The sequence below is a fragment of the Scyliorhinus torazame genome, chromosome 7 (genome assembly GCF_047496885.1).
Source record: "Scyliorhinus torazame isolate Kashiwa2021f chromosome 7, sScyTor2.1, whole genome shotgun sequence".
Taxonomy (NCBI): domain Eukaryota; kingdom Metazoa; phylum Chordata; class Chondrichthyes; order Carcharhiniformes; family Scyliorhinidae; genus Scyliorhinus; species Scyliorhinus torazame.
In genome coordinates, this window is record NC_092713.1 from 13,865,698 (window position 1) to 13,892,514 (window position 26,817).

General features: G+C 51.2%; 1 protein-coding gene across 1 annotated transcript in view; it reads right to left on the reverse strand.

The window, feature by feature from the left end:
* The window catches only part of samd13 (sterile alpha motif domain containing 13), a 120,831-nt gene that overhangs the window by 49,734 nt on the left and 44,280 nt on the right, over positions 1 to 26,817 (reverse strand). The window contains exons 2-4 of the mRNA XM_072510350.1: positions 16,774 to 16,909; positions 8,852 to 8,946; positions 5,541 to 5,622 (exon numbers count right to left, since the gene is read on the reverse strand). Coding sequence (XP_072366451.1) covers positions 5,541 to 5,622; positions 8,852 to 8,946; positions 16,774 to 16,909 — 313 coding nt within the window. The remainder of the gene's footprint in view (positions 1 to 5,540; positions 5,623 to 8,851; positions 8,947 to 16,773; positions 16,910 to 26,817) is intronic.

The following is a 26,817-nucleotide window of genomic DNA, read 5'->3' on the forward strand; positions in this document are numbered from 1 at the left end:
GGTAGAGATTTGGGACTCTCTCCCACAAACAACAGCTGAAGCCACATAAGTTATTAACTTTAAATCTGAGGGCAGCACGGTGGCGCAGTGGGTTAGCCCTGCAGCTTGACGGCACCGAGGTCCCAAGTTCGATCCCGGCTCTGGGTCACTGGCCGTGTGGAGTTTGCACATTCTCCCCGTGTTTGCGTGGGTTTCGCCCCCACAACCCAAAGATGTGCAGGCTACATGGATACAAGACCAGGGATGTACTTCTGAGGCTGTATAAGGCTCTGGTCAGACACCATTTGGAGTATTGTGAGCAGTTTTGGGCCCTGTATCTAAGGAAGGATGTGCTGGCCTTGGAAAGGGTCCAGAGGAGGTTCACAAGAATGATCCCTGGAATGAAGAACTTGTCGTATGAGGAACGTTTGAGGACTCTGGGTCTGTACTCGTTGGAGTTTAGAAGGATGAGAGGAGATGTTATTGAAACTTACAGGATATTGCGAGGCCTGGGTAGAGTGGACGTGGAGAGGATGTTTCCACTTGTAGGAAAAACTAGAACCAGAGGACACCATCTCAGACTAAAGGGACGATCCTTTAAAACAGAGATGAGGAGGAATTTTTTCGACCAGAGGGTGGTGAATCTGTGGAACTCTTTGCCGCAGAAGGCTGTGGAGGCCAATTCACTGAGTGTCTTTAAGACAGAGATAGATAGGTTCTTGATTAGTAAGGGGGTCAGGGGTTATGGGGAGAAAGCAGGAGAATGGGGATGAGAAAATATCAGCCATGACTGAATGGTGGAGCAGACTCGATGGGCCGAGTGGCCTAATTCTGCTCCTATGTCTTATGGTCTTATGATTGGCCACGCTAAATTGCCCCTTAATTGGAAAAAATGAATTGGGTACTCTAAATTTATTTTTTAAAACTTTAAATCTGAGATAGATAGATTTTTGTTAAGCAAAGATATTAAGCGATTTGGGCCAACGGCAGGGACATGGAGTGAGGTCACAGATCAGCCATGATCTCAGCCGCTGAATGGCGGGACAGGTTGGAGGGGCTGAATGGCCCTACTCCTGTTCCTATATTCATCTGCAAGAAGCGCTGTAGCATGTCACCAAAACTCCTTCGACAGCACCTTCCAAACCACTCCAACCATGGCAGATAATGGCAGAGGGTACCTGGGAACACCACCACCTGCAAGTTCGCCTCCAAGCCACTCACCATCCTGACTTGGAAATATATCGCCGTTCCTTCACTGTCGCTGGGTCAAAATCCTGGAATTCCCTCCCTATCAGCACTGTGGGTGTACCTACACCACAGCTCACCACCACCTTCACAAACACAATAGGTAAAGAGAATAAATGCTGGCCTTGCCAGCGACGCCCCCATCTCCTGCACAGATTTCTTTTAAAGTGCTCCTTATTTCCCCAGGAGGAAGTTTGAAAAATCTTCCGAAAGGTGAGGAACCAACAAGCTGTTTTATTTGACATGATGTATATGGATGAACGGAGTGTATAGGGGAGTTTTGAGACAGGAGTCGCTGGTAGCCACACACTCCCAAGATGTGGGGCTGGCTCACTGGGGGGGGGGTCCCACTGTGCTCTCAGCTCTCACTTACATCTCCAAGCAGCTGGCAATGCACACCCAGATACCTCACCCTGACCGATCAGCTGAACCAGGTTTCCTCTGGTGTCGGTAGGGGCCATCACCCCTATCGGTGGATGAAATCTGGAATGATGGACGAGGCCGATGATCCTGTCAGGAGGTCAACAGCCGTGAAGGTGGACCGCAGCAAGATGTGCGACAGGTTCCGGGGGACTGTCCTGACAAAGCGGACTTGCGACCACTGACCTCAGAAAAGATTGGGGCTTTCCTGCTGATTTCCAGCAGCTGCAGTAGTTTGTTTCTGAATAAACTGCTGACATTTAATAATAATAATCTTTATTGTCACAAGTAGGCTTACATTAACACTGCAATGAAGTTACGGTGAAATACCCCTAGTCGCCACATTCCGGCACCTGTTCGGGTACACAGAGGAAGAATTCACTACATTCTACCCAATCCTCGTCGGCAAGAAGGAGGGGCCTGAAGAGGTGACATGATTGATGAGTAATAAAAAACAGCAAGTGTTGGGAATACTCAGCAGGTCAGGCAGTAACAGGGGAGTGCAACAGATATTCCAGGTACTGATTTAAGGTCAGAGAGCAGATACAATAAATCTGTTTCTCCCTCTCTCCTGATGTTGTCCGGCCTCTTGGGGATTTCCAAGATTTTCTGTGGTTTATTTCTGATTTCCAGCAGCTGCAGTAGTTTGCTTCTGAATAAACTACTGACATTTAATAATAATAATAATAATCTTTATTGTCACAAGTAGGCTTACATTACCACTGCAATGAAGTTACTGTGAAAAGCCCCTAGTCGCCACATTCCGGCACCTGTTCGGGTACACAGAGGGAGAATTCAGAATGTCCAAATTCATCTAACAGCACGTCTGTCGGGACTTTTGGGAGGAAACCAGAGCACCCGGAGGAAGCCCACGCAGACACGCGGAGAATGGGCAGCATCGTAGCACAAGTGGCTAGCACTGTGGCTTCACAGCGCCAGGGTCCCAGGTTCGATTCCCCGCTGGGTCACTGCCTGTGTGGAGTCTGCACATTCTCCCTGTGTGTGCGTGGGTTTCCTCCGGGTGCTCCGGTTTCCTCCCAAAGTCCAAAGACGTGCAGGTTAGGTGGATTGGCCATGATAAATTACCCTTAGTGACCAAAAAGGTTGGGAGGGGTTATTGGGTTAGGGGATAGGGTGGAAGTGAGGGCTTAAGTGGGTCGGCGTAGACTCGATGGGCCGAATGGCCTCCTTCTGCACTGTATGTTTTATGTATGTTCTATGTAATGAGCAGACTCCACACAGACAGTAACCCAAGGCGGGAATCGAACCCGGGACCCTGGCACTGTGAAGCAACAGTGCTAACCACTGCGCTACCGAGTCGCACTTTTATTACAATTCAATTTCTGATCACTCCTCTGTAATGGAACAATGGACACATTATTGCCGCCCTGCCCTCTGAGGTGGTCCAAAACCACTTTCTGAGTTAGTTAGCTGCAGATTGTCTGGCAATAACCGTCAAAGTGACACCTCCACCTCTCAATGTGACTATCCCAGATTCACCTGGAAAGCAAGACCGGCCAAACCAGGGCAGCACGGTAGCATAGTGTTTAGCACAATTGCTTCACAGCTCCAGGGTCCCAGGTTCAATTCCCGGCTTGGGTCACTGTCTATGCGGAGTCTGCACGTTCTCCCTGTGTGTGCGTGGGTTTCCTCCGGGTGCTCCGGTTTCCTCCCACAGTCCAAAGATGTGCAGGTTAGGTGGATTGGCCATGATAAATTACCCTTAGTGACCAAAAGGTGTAAGTGGGGGTGCTGGGTTACAAGGATAGGGTGGATACGTGGGCTTGAGGAGGATGCTCTTTGTAAGGGCCGGTGCAGACTCGATGGGCCGAATGGCCTCCTTCTGCACTGTAAATTCTATGGAGTCCGGAACATTATTATTATCATTGACTCCTCTGCCCAAAGTCCGGGAACTATCCATTTCTATCAAGTGCCTGAAGGTCCTGTGACACAGTGGGTAGCGTCCTTATCTCTGGCCTGGCATTGAGTCCCACTTCAGCACTTGGATGGCCAAGAAAGGTGCACAACATTGTCAAACAGGGCGATGGTCAGATTGCAAATCCTTCCAATATACCTGACGGCAGGTGGTAAAGAGGAGAGATTCCTGGTCAACAAGTCTGCAGGAGGCACTGGTAAACCATTGCAGTATTTAACCTATAATCCTGGGCCAATCCAATGGAAATCCATGACCACCAGTGCCATGTTAGGGCAGGGTGAATGGATGAGGAACACGTGCCTGGCTTCATTCCACAAGCAAAGTGCAAGTCAAATTTAAAAGGAGGCAGAAATCTTAAAATTGTTACAGTGGCTCATACCTGATGGGATGAAAATGTTAATTTCCAGACTATTAATCTCCAGACAGTTGGACAATGTCGGTCTAGTTCCCAGTAGACACGGCCTGCAAACCATTTTGGTTGTGGTGAAATGGGCAGGTTAGGTCAGCTCACTGCCTGGAGAGGGTTCACAACAGAGCCTGCCAACCTCTTCTCATTTCCCCAACCTCACAACCAGCCTTACAATCAGAACGAGGTCAGAACAGGGTTGGAAGAATTCTCACCGTGTTTAGCGTTTACCAACAGCATCACGCACACCCATCCCAGTCAGGTATTACATGGGTTAGAAGCCAGGATAACGCTCACCACAAATGTGCATCAATCCCCAAACAGCACACCAAATACAACAAAGCTGCACAAAGCCTTCGGCACAGAAACCAAGTCATTCAACTCAACGAGTCTCCGCCGGTGTTTAGACTACACACAGACGTCCTCCCATCCCAAACCCAACCTCCATCCAACAGTCCATCTAGTGAGAGCTTTGCTGGAATTCTGTTGTGAGCTAGAAACTCATTTGAATGATTATTTAACTTCAGTTTATAAAATTTCATTTCTCCCTCATGGCTCCTTCACTGTCCACATTTTTAAAATCCCGATGTAAGTAAAAGAACCCATTGGGTGGCATGTTGGCACAGTGGTTAGCACTGCTGCCTCACAGCTCCAGGGCCCCCGGTTCAACTCCGACCTCGGGTCACTGTCTGTGCGGAGTCTCCCCGCGTCTGCGTGGGTTTCCTCCGGATGTTCCGGTTTCCTCCCATGAGTCCAAATATGTACAGGCAATGTGGGTTGGCCATGCTAAATTGCCCCTTAGTATCCAAATGTTAGGTGAGGTTACGGGTATAGGCCAAGGATTGGGCCTAGGTAGGCTGCTCTTTCAGAGGGTCAGTGCAGATTCGATGGACCAAATGGCTTTCCTCTGCACTGAAGGGATTCAATGATTCCCTCACCAATTAAACATCTGTCTATCTCAGCCTTGAACATACTTAACGACCCAGCCTCTACAGCTCTCTGCGGTAAAGAATTCCACAGATTCCCTACCCTCTGTCTGAAACGGGCGACCCCCTTACTCTGAGAGTCTGCCCTCTGGTTCCAGACTCTCCCACAAGGGGAAACAACTTCTCAACATCTACCCTGTCAAGCCCCGTAAGAATCCTCCAAGTTCAATAAGGTCGCCTCTCATTCTTCTAAACTCCAACAAGCACAGGCCCGACCTACTCAACCTCTCCACATTGGAAAATCCCTCCATGCTGGGGATCAACCCAGTGAACCTTCTCTGGACTGCCTCCAACGCCAGTGTATCTTTCCTCAGGTAAGGAGATCAAAACCCTATCAAGTCCCATCACGATTTTTTTTAAACTTCCATCAGGTCACCCCTGAACCTTCTCTCAGAAAATAGGCCCAGTCTGCTCAGTCTTGATCATGAATATTGGCGTTCCACCAATTTCGGTGAAACGCTGCCACCTGGAGACGGGCCTCAGCATTGCAAGGCCTTCACACCCGGCCAAGTTAATACCACACGCTCGCTCCCCTGCCTGACCAATTCATCCAAGGGGACGTTCCTACCTGTTGAGTGTCCCGACACATCTTGCGTGTGACCATTCATGCCACGAGGCTTCTTGTACGTGTCACAATTCAAAAATACTGACTGCAAGCACAAAGAGTAAAGACAACGAGAAAATTAGAGAAGATTCCTGCCTTAAAGACAAAAGGGTTGAGCGAGAGTTTGTCATGGTATTCAATACATTAAGCAGCTCAGATATGGAAAAGACAGAAATTTACTTCAAAGCACAACAGGCTAGTCGAACAAAATGAAGACATAGAAAATAGGGGAAGGCCAGTGAGCCCTTGGAGCCTGTCCTGCCAGTCATTATGAGCATATGGCTGATTGTCCAACTCAGTAACCGGTTCCCGCTTTCCCCCATATCCTTTGATCCCTTTAGCCCCAAGAGCTATATCTAACTCCTTCTTGAAAACATACACATATTGTCTCAAACTCCATAGGCACATCACTCTCTGGGTGAAGAAATTTCTCGAGCAGGATTCTACCGTGATCGTCGGGGCGGGCAACTCCAGCGGGAAGGAGTGGCGCACCTTCAGGGGCTAGACCGGCCCCGGAGTGGTTTGCGCCGCGCCAGCCAGCGGGGAAGGGGCTTGGCGCCACGCCAACCGACGGCGAAGGGCCTCTGCCGGCTGGCGCGAGTTGGCGCATGCGCGGGAGCGCCAGCGTGTGCTGGCGTCATCCCCGCGCTTGCGCAGAGGGCTTCGTTTCCGCACCGGCAATGGCGGACCGCTACAGCCGCCGGTGCGGGAGAATAGAGTGCCGCCACGGCACAGGCCCGCCCGCGGATCGGTGGGCCCCGATCGCGGGCCAGTCCACCGTGGGGGCACCTCCCAGGGCCAGATCCGCCCCCCCAAGAACCCCGGAGGCCGCCCGCGCCGCCAGGTCCCGCCGATAAGGACCTACTCTAATTTACGCCGGCGGGACCGGCAAAAAACGGACGTCGCGGGCTGGAGAATCGCCGGCGGGGGGGGGGGTGGGGGGGGGGGGCGCTATCAGCGGCCGCCAACCGGTGCGGCGCGATTTCCGCCCCCGCCAAATCCCCGGTGCCGGAGAATTCGGCAGCCAGCGGGGGCGGGATTCACGCCGCCCCCAGGCGATTCTCTGACCCGGCCGGGGGGGGGTCGGAGAATCCCGCCCCTCATCTCTGTCCTAAATGGTTTACCCCCCCTATCCTTAACTATGACCCCTGGTTCTGGACACCCCTGTCATCAGGAACATCCTTCCTTCCTGGTCCTGTTAGAATTTTAAAGGTTTCTTTGTGGTCCCCCCCCATTCTTCTAAACTCCAGCCAATATAACCCTCCCCGACTCAATCTCTCCTCGTACGTCAGTCCCACCATCTCAGGAATCAGTCTGGTAAACATTTGCTGCGCACCCTCGAGAGCAAAAACATCCTTCCTCATGATAAGGAGACCAAAACTGCACACAATATTCCAGGTGTGGCCTCACCAAGGCCCTGTATAATTGCAGCAACACATCCCTGCTCCTGTACTCGAATCCTCTCGCAATGAAGGCCAACATACCATTTGTCTTCTTTAACGCCTGCTGCACCTGCATGCTTACCTTCAGCAAACTGTTACAAGGACACCCAGGTCTTGTTACACATTCCCCTCTCTCAATCTATAGCCATTCAGACAATAATCTGCTTTCCTGTTTTTGCTACCAAAGTGGATAACCTTTTTACAAAATCTTTATTGTCACAAGTAGGCTTACATTAACACTGCAATGAAGTTACTGTGAAAAGCCCCTAGTCACCACATTCCGCCGCCTGTTCGGGTAGACAGAGGGAGAATTCAAAATGGCCAATTCACCTAACAGCACGTCTTTCGGGACTTGTGGGAGGAAACCGGAGCACCCGAAGGAAACCCACGCAGACACGGGGCGAACTTGCAGACTCCGCACAGACAGTGACCCAAGCCGGGAATCGAACCTGGGACCCTGGCGTGTGAAGCAACAGTGCTAATCACTGTGTACCGTGTCTCACATTTATCCACATTACACTGCATCTGCCATGCATTTGCCAAATCACATTGAAGCATTTCTGTATCCTCCTCACAGCTCACCCTCTCAACCAGCTTTGGTCTCATCTGAAAATTTGGAGATATTGGGCGGGATTCTCCCCTACCCGGCGGGGTGGGGGGTCCCGGTGGGACGGAATGGCGTGAACCACTCCGGCGTTGGGCCGCCCCAAAGATACGGAATCCCCCGCACCTTTAGGGGCTAGGCCCGCCCCGGAGTGGTTGGCGCCCCGCCGGCTGGCGTGGAAGGCCTTTGGCACCGTGCCAGCTGGGGCCGAAGGGACTCCGCCGGCTGGCGCTAATCCGCGCATGCGCGGGAGCATCAGCGACTGCTGACGTCATCCCCGAGCATGCGCCGGGGGGCGGGGGGGGGGGGGGGGGGTTCACCTACCCGTCAGCCATGGCAGAGGCTGATGGTCGGCGCGTAGGAAAAGAGTGCCCCCACGGCACAGGCCCACCCGCGGATCGGTGGGCCCAGATCGTGGGCGAGGCCACCCGGGACCAGATCGCCCCGCGCCCCCCCCCCCCAGGATCCCGGAGCCCGCCTGCACCGCCAGGTCCCGCCAGTAAGGGACCTGGTTCAATTTACGCCGGCGGGACTGGCATAGAATCAGCGGGACTTCGGCCCATCGCCGGCTGGAGAATCGCCGGGGGGGGGGGGGCGGGCGCCAACCGGCGCGGCGCGATTCCCGCCCCCGCCGAATCTCCGGTGCTGGACAATTCGGCGGCCGGCGGAGGCGGGATTCACGTCGCCCCCCCCCCAGCGATTCTCCGGTCCGGCGGGGGGTCGGAGAATCCCGCCCATTATATTTAGTTCCCTAATCTAAATCATTAATATACATTGTGAACAGCTGGGTTCTTGTACAGATCCCTATGGTAACCCACTAGTCACTGCCTGACTACAAAGTTTTGTCAACTTTGAGAGAGTAACTAAGGGAAAGCTATTGCCATTGGTAGAAGAGTTGAGAATCACTGGGCAGAGATTGAGTACAATGTTATTTTACACCAGTTGCTGTGAACTGGAATGAGCTGCTGGATAAAGTGAAAGAAGCAGCTTCAATAGTAACTTTCGAAAAGGGAATTAGGTTAATATTGAGAGAGGAAAGATTTATGGGGAATGACAAGAAAGTGGGACGAATTGGACAATGGGGCAGCACAGGAATAATGGGCCAAATGGCCTACTCCTGTGCTTTGTTTACTGAGATTCCATGAACCTGGTGTCTCCTAACCCAAACAGTCCGAAGAACACTAACAGGCCATCATTCCCCAACTCCCCAGGCTGGATATAGTACTTACTGATTCAGTAGGCTGTGTATATTCAGGAGCCGTATTATTCTTGCAGTTGTTCTGTTGGGAAGCAAGTTCCATTGACTCCGTCTCTTGCTCCAAATCTGTGTAAATGTTACAAAGTTAATAACGCTTTGCAGCCTCCGACATCTCCAGTTCATCTCAAACTCTGCTGCCAGTAAAGTCCCATTTACACATCACCCAAGTGCTTCTTGACATACACAGGCTCTCAGCCTTGCTGTCTCGCTCCTCTGCTTGGCAATTCTCTCCAGCAGCTTCCGTGCCTCTCCATGTTTCTTTCAGATGTTCCCAAAACAAAAAAAAAACACCGCCTCTTTGGCCAGACCTTTGGTCACCCGACCAAACATCTCTTCGTGCGACGATCAAATGGTGTTCCGCGAGTGACCTCGGGGACATGTTGAAGGCGCTCTGTAAGTTCAAGCTCCCGTTGGACATTGGGTACCCTCCTGTGTTACGTCGCGTTTACAGCACTGAAACCGGGCATTCTGTCCATCAGATCACACGGGATTCCTCACACACTTCATCGTCTAACCCCGCCAGCATACACCTTCGAATCCTTTCTTCCCTTGTCTGAATAATGAGCTTTGCCTTCAATAAATCTACAGAAGAATTAAGTGAAATACAGAAACATGCAAGATCCTCAGAGGTCCTGACAGGGTGGGTGTGAAGAGAACTAGGGGTCACTGTTTAAAAATAAAGAGTCGCCCATTGAAGACAGGCGAGGAGAATCTTTTTCTCTCAGAGGTCCGAGAGTTTCTGGAACTTTCCTTCCTCAAAAGACGGCGGAAGCAGAGTCATTGGATATTTCGCCATGAGCAAGGGGGTGAGGGCAGTTATCGTGGGGTAGGCAGGAATGTGATGCTGAGGTTCAGGAAAGCCAATATCTTAATGAATCATAGAATTTACAGTGCTGAAGGAGGCCATTCGGCCCATCGAGGTCGGCACCGGCCCTTGGAAAGAGCACCCTACCCAAGCCCACGCCTCCACCCGGTCCCCGTAATCCCACTTAACCTTTTTGGACACTAAGGACAATTTATCATGGCCAATCCACCTTACCCGCACATCTTTGGACTGTGGGAGGAAACCGGAGCACCCGGAGGAAACCCACACAGACGTGGGGAGAATGTGCAGACTCCGCACAGACAGTGACCCGTGCCGGGAATCTGCGGATAATGTGGGTCCTGGCCTTCGGTGAAGTTAAACGAGTTGACGAGTTCGATGGCTTGATCACCCGCTGTTGAGAGGAGAAGCGCGATCTTTATTGCATCAGACGCACCCTCGAGGTCTGAGGCTTCGATGTGCAGCAGAAACCTTGGCTTGAATATCCGCCAGTTGGCCCAAAGATTGTCGGAGGTCCTGAGCTTGTGAGGAGTCTGAATCTTCTCCATGGTGTCGGGATACATTTGCTGGTCGTCACGGAACGGACTGAGGTAAGCCACCTTAAATTAGTCTCCTGGTATCATGTCGTGTTAGGTACACTGGTCTAACACTGGCTGCAGCTTAGATCAAAAAGATACTCCAGACCTTGAAGTTAGTTCAATCAGGTTTCTTGAACTAATAGCACAGTTTTCTGTGAGTTCGACTCTCTGCTAACTTAAGTGTGGTTCCTCTGTCTGACTGACCAGACTAGCTCTTAGCCACGTGGTGGAGGTGTGAGATTGTAACAACACCCTTGACTGACTCTCTAGATGTTCATCAGTGGGAAAGAGGCGGAGTGTGAGTGCCTCGTGTCTTTTATAGTCAGATCCCACCCCTGAGTGTCCTGCCTGCTTATTGGTCATATCCTGTTCTCTGTGTCCATTAGCTGCTTGTCTGTATAACATTATTTACATAGAATTAGGGTCGGGATGGGCGATTGGGGACTGCGGTGGATATGTTATGCCGATTTTTGGTTCCGGGGGGGGGGGGGGGGGGGGGGGGGGGGGCTTTGCATTGTTTTGGGTTTCTTTTTCTCTGTGTTTTTCTCTTTCGGGTTGGGGAGGGTGGATGGGGCGGGTTGGGCACTGTTTTGGTTGGTGGCGGGGCCTGGTAGGTGGAGAGCGCGGGATTGTTTTCCCGCGCCGAAGACTGGGGGGGACGGGACCGGGGCGGGGAAGCGAGGATTGTTTCCCGCGCTTAGAATGGAGGGGGAGAGCCTGTGAATGGGGAGCGGGAGAGGAGGGTGTGCCACACAATGGGAGGAGTCGAAGGGGAGGCGGGAGTGGCCGGGGTCAGCAGGAGTCAGCTGACTTGCGGAAGTGCAATGGGGGGAGTAAACCAGCTAGGATGGGTCCTAGCCGGTGGGGGGGGGGATCGAGTTGCTGCTGCTAAGATCAAGGAGGAGCTGCAGTGAGTGGGGTGGGTCAAGACGGGGATATGCCGCTGTGGGGAACGGGCCGGGTGTGGGGTGCGGGCGCGTGGCTGGCCGAGGAGGGGTCATGGCTAGTCGGCGGGGTAGGGGGGCGGGTAGCTCCTAATCCGGCTGATAACCTGGAATGTAAGGGGACTGAATGGGCCGGTTAAGCGGGCCCGCGTGTTCGCGCACCTGAAGGGGCTCAAGGCGGATGTGGTTATGCTCCAGGAGAGACACGTGAAGGTGGCAGACCAGGTAAGACTGAGGAAAGGGTGGGTAGGTCAGGTGTTTCACGCGGGGCTGGATGCCAAAAATCGAGGGGTGGCGATCTTGGTGGGAAAGAAGGTGTTATTCGAGGTGTCGAGCATTGTGGCAGATAATGGCGGTAGGTACATAATGGTAAGTGATAAGTTGCAGGGAGAGAGGGTGGTACTGGTCAATGTGTATGCTCCGAACTGGGACGATGCGGGTTTTATGCGGCGTATGTTGGGTCGGATCCCAGACTTGGAAGTGGGGGGCCTGATAATGGGGGGAGACTTTAACATGGTGTTGGATCTGGCACTGGATCGCTCCAGATCTAGGACGGGTAGGAAGCCGGCGGCGGCTAGAGTGCTGAGGGGGTTTATGGACCAGATGGGAGGGGTGGACCCTTGGAGATTTGCAAGGCCGGGGGCTAGGGAATTTTCATTCTTCTCATATGTCCATAAGGCTTATTCTCGAATCGACTTTTTCATTTTGAGTAGGGCGCTGATAGCGAGAATAGAGGATACCGAGTACTCAGCAACAGCCATTTCGGACCACGCCCCGCATTGGGTGGACTTGGAGATGGGGGAGGAGAGGGACCAGCGCCCGCTGTGGCGCTTGGAGGTGGGGCTGTTGGCGGACGAGGAGGTAAGCGAGCAGGTCCGAGGAAGTATAGAGAGGTACTTGGAGACCAACGACAACGGGGAGGTCCGAGTGGGGATGGTATGGGAGGCACTGAAGGCGGTGGTGAGGGGAGAGCTGATCTCCATCAGAGCCCACAAGGAGCGGAGGGAACGGGCGGAGAGGGAGAGGCTGGTGGGGGAGATGGTGAGGGTACACAGGAGGTATGCGGAAGAACCTGAGGAAGGATTGTTGAGGAAGAGGCGCAGCCTCCAGGCCGAATTCGACCTGGTGACCACCAGGAAGGCGGAGGTGCAGTGGAGGAAGGCCCAGGGGGCGGTCTACGAGTATGGGGAAAAGGCAAGCCGGATGCTGGCGCATCAGCTTCGGAAGCGGGACGCAGCTAGGGAGATCGGGGGAGTTAAGGACAGGGGAGGGAGTGTGGTGCGGAGTGGGGCTGGCATCAATAGGGTCTTCAGGGACTTTTACGAGGAATTGTACCGATCCGAGCCCCCACGGGAGGAGGGAGGGATGGGCCGTTTCCTGGACCAATTGAGGTTTCCAAAGGTGGAAGAGGGACTGGTGGCGGGACTGGGGGCCCCGATTGGGCTGGAGGAGCTGATCAAAGGGATAGGAAGCATGCAGGCGGGGAAGGCACTGGTGGCGATGGACGCTGAGAAAGCCTTCGATAGGGTAGAGTGGGGGTACCTGTGGGAGGTGCTGAAGAGGTTCGGGTTTGGGGAGGGGTTTGTTAGGTGGGTTAGGCTGTTGTACGAGGTCCCGATGGCGAGTGTGGCCACAAATAGGAGGTGGTCCGAGTACTTTTGGTTGCACCGAGGGACGAGACAGGGGTGTCCCCTGTTCCCCCTGCTCTTCGCACTGGCGATTGAACCCCTGACTATGGCACTGAGAGAGTCGAGGAACTGGAGTAGGCTGGTGCGGGGTGGGGAGGAGCATAGGGTGTCGATCTATGCAGACGACCTGCTGCTGTATGTGGTGGACCCGTTGGGAGGAATGCCAGAGGTAATGAGGATGCTTAGGGAATTCGGGGACTTTTCGGGGTACAAGCTCAATATGGGGAAGAGCGAGCTGTTCGTAGTTCAGCTAGGGGACCAGGAGAGGGGGATTGGCGAGCTCCCACTAAAAAGGGCGGAGAGTAGTTTCAGATATTTGGGCGTCCAGGTGGCCAGGAGCTGGGGGACCCTGCATAGGCTTAACTTTACAAGGCTGGTGGAGCAAATGGAGGAGGAGTTCAAGAGGTGGGTCGCGTTGCCGCTGTCCCTGGCGGGTAGGGTGCAGTCAATCAAAATGACGGTGCTCCCAAGGTTTTTGTTCCTGTTCCAGTGTCTCCCCGTGTTTATCCCGAAGGCTTTTTTCAGGCGGGTTAACAGGAGTATAATGGGGTTTGTGTGGGCGCGAGGGACTCCGAGGGTGAGAAGGGTGTTCCTGGAGCGGAGTAGAGATAGGGGGGGGCTGGCGCTGCCCAACCTCTGTGGGTACTACTGGGCCGCCAATGCGACAATGGTGCGCAAGTGGGTGATGGAGGGGGAGGGGGCTGCATGGAAGAGGCTGGAGACGGCGTCCTGTGTGGGTACGAGTCTGGGGGCGCTGGCAACGGCGCCGCTGCCGCTCCCTCCAAGGAGGTATACCACGAGCCCGGTGGTGGTGGCGGCCCTCAAAATTTGGGGGCAGTGGAGGCGGCATAGGGGGGAAGTTAGGGCCTTGGCGTGGACCCCATTACGGGGGAACCACCGGTTCGCCCCAGGAAGAACAGGTGGAGGGTTTTCGGGGTGGCACAGGGCAGGCATACGAAAGTTAGGGGACCTGTTTGTGGACGGGAAGTTCGCGAGTTTGGGTGAGCTGGAGGAGAAGTACGGGCTCCCCCAAGGGAACACCTTCAGGTACTTACAGGTAAGGGCGTTTGCCAGACGGCAGGTGGTGGAATTCCCTCAGCTACTGCCACACACAGTACAGGACAGGGTGCTCTCGGGGGGGTGGGTGGGATTGGGGAAGATCTCGGAAACTTACCAGGTGATGCAGGAGGAGGAGGAGGCCTCGGTGGTGGAGTTGAAAGGTACGTGGGAGGAGGAGTTGGGAGAGGAGATCGAAGAGGGGACGTGGGCAGATGCCCTAGGGAGGGTGAACTCTTCCTCTTCATGCGCAAGGCTCAGCCTCATACAGTTTAAGGTGCTGCACAGGGCACACATGACCGGGACAAGGACGAGCAGGTTCTTTGGGGGTGAGGACAGGTGTGTTAGGTGCTCAAGGAGCCCAGCAAATCATACCTATATGTTCTGGGCATGCCCAGCGCTGGAGGAATTTTGGAAGGGCGTAGCGAGGACGGTGTCGAGGGTGGTAGGATCCAGGGTCAAACCGGGCTGGGGGCTCGCAATATTTGGGGTGGCAGAGGAGCCGGGAGTGCAGGAGGCGAAAGAGGCCGGAATTCTGGCCTTTGCGTCCCTGGTAGCCCGGCGGAGGATTCTCCTTCAGTGGAAAGATACGAGGCCCCCAAGTGTGGAATCCTGGATCAGCGATATGGCAGGGTTCATTAAATTGGAGAGGGTGGAATTCGCCTTGAGAGGGTCGGTACAAGGGTTCTTTAGGCGGTGGCAACCGTTCTTAGACTTTCTGGCAGAACGACAGACATTGATCAATGGCAGAAGCAGCTCGGGGGGTGGGGGTTTACTTTATTTTTGTTTATGTTATTTACACTGGAGGGTCTGAGGGGGTGTATACACCTGTTGTGTTAAGTCAGGGTGTTAATGTTAATTTATTATTTAGGTACGGGGGGGGAGGGGTTTGGGGGGTTGCTTTTTTAGATTGTGTTTTGTACTTAACCCTGTTGGGTTCTTTTTTCTTTCTCATTTTGTTATTGATATTTTATGAAAACCTTTAAAAAAATTATTTACATAGAATTTACAGTGCAGAAGGAGGCCATTCGGCCCATCGAGTCTGCACCGACTCTTGGAAAGAGCACCCTCCCCAAGGTCAACACCTCCACCCTATCCCCGTAACCCAGTAACCCCACCCAACACTAAGGGCAATTTTGGACACTAAGGGCAATTTATCACGGTCAAGCCACCTAACCTGCACATCTTTGGACTGTGGGAGGAAACCGGAGCACCCGGAGGAAACCCACGCAGACACGGGGAGGATGTGCAGACTCCGCACAGACAGTGACCCAAGCCGGAATTGAACCTGGGACCCTGGCACTGTGAAGCAATTGTGCTATCCACAATGCTACCGTGCTGTGTGTGTATGAGCCTGTATATCATGACAATGCCCACATTACATAAATGAATAAAGAAAAAAACATTTCAAAGTGCTTCACAACTGATTGGTGTTCTAGGAAATGTGCAGTCAACGTTAAAACAGGACGGCAAGATAGCACAGTGGTTAGCACTGCTGCCTCACAGCGCCAGAGTCCCGGGTTCAAGTTCAGCCTCGGGTCACTGTCTGTGCGGAGTCTGCACGTTCTCCCCGTGTCTGCGTGGGTTTCCTCCGGGTGCTCCGGTTTCCTTCCATAGTTCAAAGACGTGCAGGTTAGGTGGATTGGCCGTGCCAAATTGCCCCTTAGTGTCCAAAGGTCAGGGGGAATTACAGGTTTGTGGGAGAGTTGGCCCAGGGAGGGTGCTCTTTCAGAGGGTCGGTATGACTCGACGGGCCGAAAGGCCTCCTTCTGCACTGTCGGGATTCTACAAACTTATATTTATCTGGGTACCTTTAACATAATAAAATCTCCCATGACATTTCAGAGGAGCATTGTAAAACACGCCTGACACATATTAAATCAGATGGCCAAAATCGAGGGGGCAGGAGGTGCGTCTCGCGATTAAATTAGCTCGGACAGAGCATCGAGAGAGAAATGAGAGAAATCGGGGATAGGGCAGAAAGGAGGGGGTGGGAAAAAATGTGGCAACTAACCTGAGAACAGGAAAACAATGAATGGTCAGCTAATATATTTCTGATGGTGCTACTGAGTGAGGAATGTTAGCCAGGTTAAGTTGAAGAGCTCACTCTTCTTTTTGACTTAGAATCTTTTACATCCACTTAAACAAGCAGCACAGTCCTTCGTTTAATGTCTCAGTTGAAAGTTAGCATTTCCAATGATGCTGCACTGAAGTATCGGCCTGGATTACTGTTGTGTTATGTACTCTGGGGTAACACAGGCTGCAACTCGATGCAGCTTTGACCAAAAGATACTCCAGGCTTTGAAGTAAGTTCAATGGGATTTATTCAACCATTAGCACAGTTCTCTATAAGTTTGACTCTCCTGCTAATCTTGCTGTAGTAAATCAGTCTGACTAATCAGTCTGCTCTAAGCCACGTGGTGGGTGTGATGCATCTGATCTGCCCCTGTCCTACTCTCTAAGTGTCGCCTGTGGAAAGAGACAGAGCATGTGTGCCCTGTCGTTATATATGGGTTGTGTAATGCCCCCTTGTGGTAGTGTCACCTCTGGGTGCCTTGACTGCCCATTGGTCGTGTCCTATGCTATGTGTTCATTAGCTGTATGTCTGCATGTCATGACGTCTCTGGTGCTCCCTCTAGTGTTTACTAGTCGTAGTATATTTACATTAATCCCTTGTGATGGATATCACCACAATTACATGCTCACGGTTTTATTGGGGAAGGAGGGTTTGGACGCCAGATAGAGGTGAGTGTACTACCCAACCAACCTCCATTCAAACCCTTACTTTAAAAAAAGACTCAAACCTGGATTCCGCCATCCTTCAATCTCTTTCAGCTCTGGTTCCATACACTCGCTGCCTGGAGGGGCTGCAGCTTCCGGAGGGTTAACTAACGAAGCGCTCGCTTCAATTGCTTTCTCTCTCCGAGTCCTTCCATATCCCTAGAAACAAAACAAAGGCAGAGAATGTAGGGGAAGTCGCGGGTGTCCTCTTGATTCTATACAGCCTCAGCTCATCCCAGCTGCACGTGCCCGGGATTTCCAAACCACCTCACACAGCCTCCTGAATGTGCACCAACTGTGAATTGCCTTACACAGAACATAGAACATAGAACAGTACAGCACAGTGCAGGCCCTTCGGCCCACCATGTTGTGCCGACCATTTATCCTAATCTAAGATCAACCTAACCTACACCCCTTCAATTTACTGCTGTCCATGTGCCTGTCTAAGAGTCGCTTAAATGGCCCTAATGACTCTGACTCCACCACCTCTGCTGGCAGTGCATTCCACACACCCACCACTCTCTGTGTAAAGAACCCCCTCTGACATCTTCCGTATACCTTCCTCCAATCACCTGAAAAGTATGTCCCCACGTGACAGCCATTTCCACCCTGGGGAAAAGTCTCTGGCTATCCACTCTATCCATGTCTCTCATCGCCCTTGTACACCTCTATCAAGTCACCTCTCTGCCTTCTTCGCTCCAGTGAGAAAAGCCCTAGCTCCCTCAACCTTTCTTCAGAAGACATGCCCTCCAGTCCAGGCAGAACTGAAAGGAACAGCTGTATCAGGCCTTCCGTGCAATCAGAGTGAAAAGCACTGTCCCCAAAGTACAATGCGTAAATACCAGGCGAACTAGAAGTAAAACAAGGATCATAATCCATCCGCAAAAATATGCTAACTTTCAAAAGGTGTTGAGGGTCAAACGATTAATAAATTCCTTTGTCCCAAAGTCACCACCGTTGTGTCTCCAGCTGTGAGTGCAAATGCATTTTCTCCATTGGGAGCTGGTGGGCGTTGTGGTAATGTCAGTGGATCAGTCATCCAGAGGCCCAGGCTAACAACAGGGGACCTGGGATCAAATCTCACCACAGTAACTGGTGGCATTTAGATCCAATGAATAAAACCCGCAGCTATGGTGGCCATGAAAATTTAATTGGCCATTTTATTGGCTGGACAGATTCCTAACTCTTGCAGGCCGGTTGCCAATCCTCGTTCATTCTGACCCCAAGGAAAATGGCTAGGAGCGAGCAGCGTGGCTGGTAGCCAATACGCTAGCCGGCGTCGGGAAATTCCACGCCCATCCATTTAAGTTCCCATCCCCATAGCTGCCTCGTAAATCAGACTTTAGTGGTGCTATGTATTACAGAACGATGGAAACTTTAACCCATAAGAAAGCCCATTGTGATATTCCCCTACGTCTGGGATATGGGCCAGAATGTTACGCTTCCTCGCACAGCAGGTTCTAAAACAGCAGGGACAGGATTCCCTCAGGATCCGATCCACCCTGACCCAGACACCACGTTATGGTGGGGTGGACAGGGTCTTGAGACGGGAAGCCTGCACGTGACCCTTTTAGGCCCGCTTATCGGACACTTAAGGGCCTTTTCCCACCCAGCCTCAATTTCTAGGTTGGCAGGTGCCTTTCGACGCAGGCTGGGAAACAGGCAAAAAGGTCCTCGCCCTCAATCTCGGGCAGGAAGGGGCCCCTCCATTGGAAGGCCCCCTTCAGTCCGGGGTCGTCCTCTCCTGAAGGACCCGAGACCTCTAGCTCCCCCCCCCCCCCCCCTCACCACCAACCCCACCCACCCGCAGGGTGGGCGGCACGGTGGTTAGCACTGCTGCCTCACAGCTTCAGGGATCCGGGTTCAATTCCCGGCTTGGGTCACTGTCTGTGCGGAGTTTGCACGTTCTCCCCATGTCTGCGTGGGTTTCCTCCGGGTGCTCCGGTTTCCTCCCACAGTCCAAAGATGTGCAGGTTAGGTGGATTGGCCATGATAAATTGCCCTTAGTGTCCAAAAAGTTAGGTCAGATTACTGGTTTACGGGGGTAGGGTGGAGGCATGGGCTTAAGTCAATGGGCTGAATGGCCTCCTTCTACAGTGTAAATTCTATTCTATGAAACCCAGGCTACCCTTTACCCAGCCCTCCCCAGGATACCTGCTACTTGGCATCAGTGCAGGACCTGGGGCTTTGTCTGAGGCACAAGGCTGCAGTACTGCCTCCGGCCACTGCAGCACCGTGCCTGGATGGGCTGGATTGACTGACAGCTCTCCAAGGCTGCACGTCCTTACAAATGCGGAAGGAAGGATGGACTGCTGCCAATCAACGCTCATTAAAGCGAGAAATGGCATCAGGCCTGTCAGAGTAGGTGGCGGTGCGTTCCTCGCCCACTCTCCAAAAGACATTACGCAGAGCACTCGACATCCTGGACTTTCAAGGCAATGAACTCAACCCCAATTTCCGGGTACCCCAGTTCCCTCCCACGAGTCCCGAAAGACGTGCTTGTTAGGTGAATTGGACATTCTGAATTCCCCCTCTGTGTACCCGAACAGGCGCCGGAATGTGGCGACTAGGGGCTTTTCACAGTAATGCCATTGCAGTGTTAATGCGTGTTAACATTTTTAATTTAAGTAGCATCAAAAGTTTTGAAAACATCCTTTGCATAGAATTACATGGGAGGTAGCTGTACAGCGCCGAAACTGGCCATTCGGCCCATCTGGTCCATGCTCCACTCACGCCTTCTTCCGCCTTTCCTCATCTCAATCTACCATCGAACCCCTCTGTACCATCCTGCCTCACATGCTTGTCTAGTTCCCCAGAAACATATCATAGGTTATCATAGAATTTACAGTGCAGAAGGAGGCCATTCGGCCCATCGAGTCTACACCGGCTCTTGGAAAGAGCACCCTACCCAAGCCCACACCTACACCCTATCCCCATAACCCAGTAACCCCACCCAACACTAAGGGCAATTTTGGACACTAAGGGCAATTTATCATGGCCAATCCACCTAACCTGCACATCTTTGGACTGTGGGAGGAAACCGGAGCACCACTCAGACTGACAATGCAGTTTCTCCAATCCCTTGCAGTCAGGCATTCGAAAATACTTCTCAGAAATATCTCAAACATACTTTAAAGTCCTCATTCAGGCAAAGGTTGACATATTAAAATTCCACGTTGAGCAGTTTTTGATAAACTCTTGTGGAGGTGTTCTTCCGAGACATCCCTGTGCCAACTCCCTGGGGAATGCATCGGAAGGCAGTCAGATATCATTAAGTCAGTAAACATTGACATGTCGCATCCCTACAAAATCCCCGGGTTCCCCTGTCAAACCTGCTCGAGTCAGGGGACCTCATTTGGAGATCTGCGAGGTAAACACACAGTCGCAGGTTTACTCTGCGACCGTGGTTACAGAGAATCTTTTTTGAAAAAGGGGTCCAGGATTCAGGTTCACTAAAGTAAGAGTCAAAATGCTGGAAACGCAAAGGCAGCACGGTGGCGCAGTGGTTAGCACTGCTGCCTCACGGGCGCCGAGGACCTGGGTTCGGTCCCAGCCTCAGGTCACTGTCCGTGTGGAGTTTGCACATTCTCCGCGTGTCTGCGTGGGTCTCACCCCCATGACCCAAAGATGTGCAGGTTAGGTGGATTGGGCATGCTGAAACTGCCCCTTATTTGGACTTTATAAACTCTAAACTTTTTAAAAAACTTACAATTGAGGTTATGGGGTTACGGGGATAGGGTGGAAGTGAGGGCTTAAGTGGGTCGGTATAGTCTCGATGGGCCGAATAGCCTCCTTCTGCACTGTTCCATGTTCTTCTTTATAGAACGCCTATCACAAATTCAGGACATTCCATGGCGCTATATAACCAATTAAGTTATTTATTTGAATTGTAGTCACTGTTGTAATGCAGGAAAGGCCACCAATTTGTGCACAGCAAGCTCCCACAAACAGCAGCGCGATAAAGACCGTATCATGTACTTTGTGACACAAAAGCAGAAAATGCTGGAGAAACTCAGCAGGTCTGGCAGCATCTCTGGACAGGAAAGAGTTAATGTTTCGAGCTCACTGACAGACTCGCAACGTCACCTCTGTTTTCTCCCTCCACAGATGTCACCAGACGAGCTGAGTTCTTCCAGCCTGCGCAGTATTTTGCTTTTATGTGATCGTGCTTTGCGACGTTGATTGAGGGATAGATATTAGGCAGGACACAGGGGAAAACGCCCCTGCGCTTCTCGAAACAGAAAACAGGAGGACGAGGCGGCCCTTCGAGCCTGCTCCGCCATTCATTTTGATCATGGCTGATCATCCAACTAATCCCGCCTTCCCCCCCATATCCTTTGATCCCCTTCACCCTAAGTGCTATATCTAATTGCTTCTTGAAACCGTACAATGTTTTGGCCTCAACTACTTCCTGTGGTAGTGAATTCCACAGGCCGACCACTCCCTGGGTGAAGAAATTTTTCCTCATCTCTGTCCTAAATGGTCTATCCCGTATTATCAGACTGTGACTCCTGGTTCTGGACACCCCCACCATCGTGAACATCCTTATTGCATCCACCCTGACTTGTCGTGTTAGAATTTTATAGGTTTCTATGAGATTCCCCTCATTCTTCTAAACTCCAGCGAATACAATCCTAACCAACTTATTCTCTCCTGTCAGTCCTGGCATCCCAGGAATCAGTCTGGTAAACCTTCGCTGCACTCCCTCGAGAGCAAGAACATCCTTTCTCAGAGGAGGAGACCCAAACTGCCCACAATACTCCAGGTGTGGCCTCACCAAGGCCCTGTACAATTGCAGCGACGCATCCCTGCTCCTGTACTCGAATCCTCTCGCTGAATTCTCTCTCTACAAAAGCCAGCATACCATTTGCCTTCTTTATCGCCTGCTGCACCTGCATGCTTATCTTCAGCGACTGGTGTATAAGGACACCCACGTCGCATTTCACATTCCCCTCCCTCAATCTAAAGCACTTCAGATAATGATCTGCCTTCCTGTTTTTCGACCAAAGTGATAACCTCACATTTATCCACATTACACTGCATCTGCCATGCATTTGCCCACTCACTCAACTTGTCCAGATCACACTGAAGCATCTCAGTATCCTCCTCACAGCACCCCCCCCCCCCCCCCCCCCCACCACCACCACCACTACCACCCACCCAGCTTTGTCTCATCTGCAAATTTGGAAATATTACATTTAGCTCTCTCATCTAAATCATTAATATATATTGTGGATAGCTGGGATGCTAGCACCGAACCCTGTGATCCCCACTAGTTACTGCCTGCCAATTTGAAAAACAAAACGTTAATTCCTACTCTTTGTTTCCTGTGCCACCAGTTTTCTATCCATCTCAATACACTACCTCTAATCCTGTGTGCTCTAATTTTACACACTATTCTCTCATGTGGGACTTTTGTCAAAAACTTTCTCAAAGTCTAAATATACCACATCCACTGGCTCCCCCTTATCAATTCTGCTCGTTCCATCCTTGAAGAATTCCAGTAGATTTGGCAAGCATTATTTCCCTTCCTTAAATCCACACTGACTCTATCCGATCATGCCACTGTATTCCAAGTGCTCTGCTATTAAATTTTGGATCCAGCATTTTCCCCACTGATGGCGTCAGGCTGACTGGTCTATAATTGCCAGCTTTCTCTCTACCTCACTTTTAAAATAGTGGGGTTGCACTAGCTCCCCTCCGATCTGGAGGAACTGTCCCAGAGTCTATAGAATCTTGGAAGATGACCACCAACGCATTCACTATTTCTAAAGCCACTGCCTTGCATATTCTGGGATGTAGACTATCAGGCCCTGGGGATTTGTCGATTTCCTTCAGTTCTTCCCTCTCACCAAACCCTGTGTTCACCAACATTTCTGATACCTTAATTGTGTTCTCCTGCGTGAAGACAGAACCAAAGGATGTATTTAGTTAGTCAGCCATTTCTTTATTCCCCATTATTCCCATCGGCCGAACTCAAACAGTAAGCAATCCCAAACGTTGACATTTTCAACGGACCACAATCACCGTCCAGTGCATCCATACGCAGCACCCTAAACGCTCGCAACCAAGCATCGGGGAAATTCTATCTGAAAACGTTGCGATGCCGTTCTCTGCTGCTTCCCTTCAATTAGCTATTGCCAGCAGGGCGGCAAATTTAGAACCTTCCATATGCAGCGCGGCAGCAATTATCCGAGCACAGCTTAATTACAGGAATAGTGCAAGAACATGCGATTAGCTGCACTCCTGCTAGTGTGGGACTGGAGCCAGTTAAAATGCAGCATAAACCACAGAGCTGGGTCCAGATACAAAAACAAACAAGTCAACATTCATGGGCCCATTGTGGCGATTGAGGGATTGCTGTTAGCTTGAAAACTCAGATTAATATATGCACAGGGGCCCGCCCTCACCAACTCACCAGTGTTGCTAATTGGATTAATTTGCAGGCGGCAGACAATTCAGAGCTCGTTAAGAAACGGAAAGGGCTGAATCTTTTGCTAGAATGAGAAAGACTGCTTTTACTGGGTGTGAGAGAAGAGAGAGGGAGGTGGAGGGAGGGAGGTGGGAGATGTAGGAGAGGGAGGGAGAGGTAGGGGAGGGAAGGAGGGAGTTGTAGGGGAGGGGTGGAAAGAGGGTTGGAGGCAGAGGGAGGGATGGAGGGAGGTAGAGAGGGAATATGTGAACGAGAGATGCACACAGGTGTATCTGTTCTTCTTATCCATTTCTCATTTTCCTGGAGGAACCGTTGTACATGGGGGTGGTCTCACCCGAGCAGTTTAATCTGTGCAACTCCCGTCAAGAGCCCCTCAGAACCAGTAGCATCTAAAATTGAGGCTCCATGTAACATATGCTGCACATGAACACGGGATTCAATGTGGAAAACTCTGGGGATATACAGATCTGACAGCATCAACAAACAGAACAGGTGGCTTAATGTTTTGGGTCTAAATCCTTCACCAAGCCAGTTAGTTTGGCTGAGCTGATAGACTCGTGTCTGAATAAACTGTGCATTCAAATCCCAGTCTTGGACTTAAGCATCACCATTTGGGGGGGGGGGGATGCTGTTCTCTGGATCAGTTGTTTGAACTGACATCCTGTCTACGTGATCTAGTGGATCTCAAGAGATCTCATGAAACAAGCCAAGTAGAGGCAGAGAGTACATTCAGAGCCCTAGCAAAAAAAATCAGCACTAAAATTTGGCCATTCACGGTTTTCCTGTTTGTGGGATCCTCCTATGCATAAAATGGCTACTGCGTACGTGGACACAACGGCAGCTGCTGCGGTTCGCTGTCTGGTGGAACTCTTTTTTTTATTATTTTTTAAATGCAGAGTACCTAATTCTTATTTTTCCAATTAAGGAACATTTCACCTACCTGCACATCTTTTTGGGGTTGTGGGGTGAGACCCACGCAGGCACGGGGAGAATGCGCAGTCTGTGGAACACATAGAGGTGATTCTGAGATTTTGTTTCCAATCTCCACCCTTCTCTCATCGTCACATAGTCCATCATAGTGGGCAGCACGGTAACATTGTGGATAGCACAATTGCTTCACAGCTCCAGGGTCCCAGGTTCGATTCCGGCTTGGGTCACTGTCTGTGCGGAGTCTGCACATCATCCCCGTGTGTGTGTGGGTTTCCTCCGGGTGCTCCAGTTTCCTCCCACTGTCCAAAGATGTGCAGGTTAGGTGGATTGGCCATGATAAATTGCCCTTAGTGTCCAAAATTGCCCTTAGTGTTGGGTGGAGTTACTGGGTTATGGGGATAGGGAGGAGGTGTTGACCTTGGGTACGGTGCTCTTTCCAAGAGCCGGTGCAGACTCGATGGGCCGAATGGCCTCCTTCTGCACTGTAAATTCTATGAGATTGGCCTGCTGCAATGCTCCAGTGAAGCCCACTGCAAACTTTAGGCATGTTACAGTCCTCGGGACTCAACATGAGTTAGACAACATTAGACAGTGATCTTTCTGTCATGGGCTGGTTTAGCACAGGGCTAAATCGCTGGCTTTTAAAGCAGACCAAGGCAGGCCAGCAGCACGGTTCAATTCCCGTACCAGCCTCCCTGAACAGGCACCGGAATGTGACGACAAGGGACTTTTCACAGTAACTTCATTTGAAGCCTACTTGTGACAATAAGCGATTTTCATTTTTTTCATTTCATTTCTCCTCTACCTTGGCCCTTACATGAAAACATTTTTTGTCGCAATGCAACACCCCACCTCCCTCCGCCATCTCTCATTTGTTCTTGTGTTTTGCTTTCACTGAGCACCGACCTTTATTCGCCTATTAACATGTTCCGATACCTTCCTTTGATGCAACTACATCACCTTCTCCTGCCGTTAACGTTTCCTCTGTCCCGCGACCTACACATCTTTCATCCAATCTCCCCTACCTCCCACCAATCACTAACTTTCTACCCTGCTCCAGCCACCACACCCCCTCATGTACAATATATGATCCATCACATTTCACCCTCTCTTTAGCTCTGAAACGGAGTCACACGGATTCAACACTAACTGTATTTTCTCTCTCCACCGATGCTGCCAGACCTGCTGAGGTCTTCCAGCATTTTCTGTTAATCTGTGGGGTTCTCTTTAGTGGAGGTCGGGTCATTGAGTATATTCAAGGCTGGGTTGGACAGATTTTTAATGGACAAAGGAGTCAAGGGTTATGGGAGGGGCTTCACAGCGCCAGGATCCCAGGTTCGATTCCCGGCTTGGGTCACAGTCTGTGCGGAGTCTGCACGTTCTCCCCGTGTCTGCGTGGGTTTCCTCCGGGCGCTCCAGTTTCCTCCCACTAGTCCCGAAAAATGTGCTTGTTAGGTGAATTGGACATTCTGAATTCTCCGTCTGTGTACCCGAACAGGCGCCGGAATGTGGCGACGAGGGGCTTTTCACAGTAACTTCATTGCAGTGTGAATGTAAACCTACTATTGACAATAATAAAGATTACTATTATTACTCCTGTGCTGTATTGTTCTTTGCACACGGGATGGTTATTCTTCTTGTGAAAGCAATACCTTAGCGGCACCTCAGGGGCCAGGTTAAAGCCTTGACGCCTCCTCGTTGGGGACTGCTGTTAAAACAGAAAGAAAGAACGCACTTTGAGGTGCCTCAGCGACCTGAGACAAGGCCACAGGCTGAAGTTTAGTGCTTCAAGTTGTGAATGAAAGAGAGGGGATCTGCGACCTCCAATTTTAAAATGTGCTTTATGTTAAAGCTGTTGTGGGCGAGGGCAGGCCGAGATGATTGCACCATTTCTCCAGCATTTCATTCAAATGGTTCTCAAATTCAGCAAAATTTAGGCAGCTTGGAAAAAGGTAAGATTGTTAAAATTCTCAGCATCAACTTGGTTCAGATAGAGAGAAAAAAAATGTGCCCATGCACAAAAATCAAAGTACTGAAGGTGTCGGTCGGGTGGAAGTATAGAACAGAGAAAAACAACGGGGTGACAATGCACATGTACGAGGTCTTAAGTAGGCCAGAGCTCACAGTATTGTGCACACTGTTTTACAGGTGGGTCGCACGTTCACTTGGATTGTCACCAGGGAAAAATGCCTCATCCGAGGATGGTTGCAGAGCCAGCAGGAAACTGGGAATGAATGTCCGAGAATATGCCTCAGGAAGGCAGACAGCATTATCAGAGACCCCTCCCACCCAGGTTTTGCCCTCTTCCAGACCCTTCCATGAGGCAGAAGATACAGAAGTCTGAAGACCCGCACATCCAGACATAGGAACGGCTTCTTCCCCACAGCTACTAGACTCCTCAACGACTCCCCCTCAGACTGATCTGTTCCCTGTAAGAACACTATTCACGACGGCCTATGCTGCTCTTGTTTGGCCCTTGTTCCGCACTGTAACCAATCACTATTTGTTGATGTACCATTTGTCAATGCACTTTGTCGATTATTCTTTTGTCTACTATGTACGTACTGTGTACGTTCCCTTGGCCGCAGAAAAATACTTTTCTCTGTACTTCGGTACGTGTGACAATAAATATCATTATCAATATATATATATCAAGATGGATTAAGTAAAAGAAGAAATTGCCACTTTGGAATCAATGGCTTCC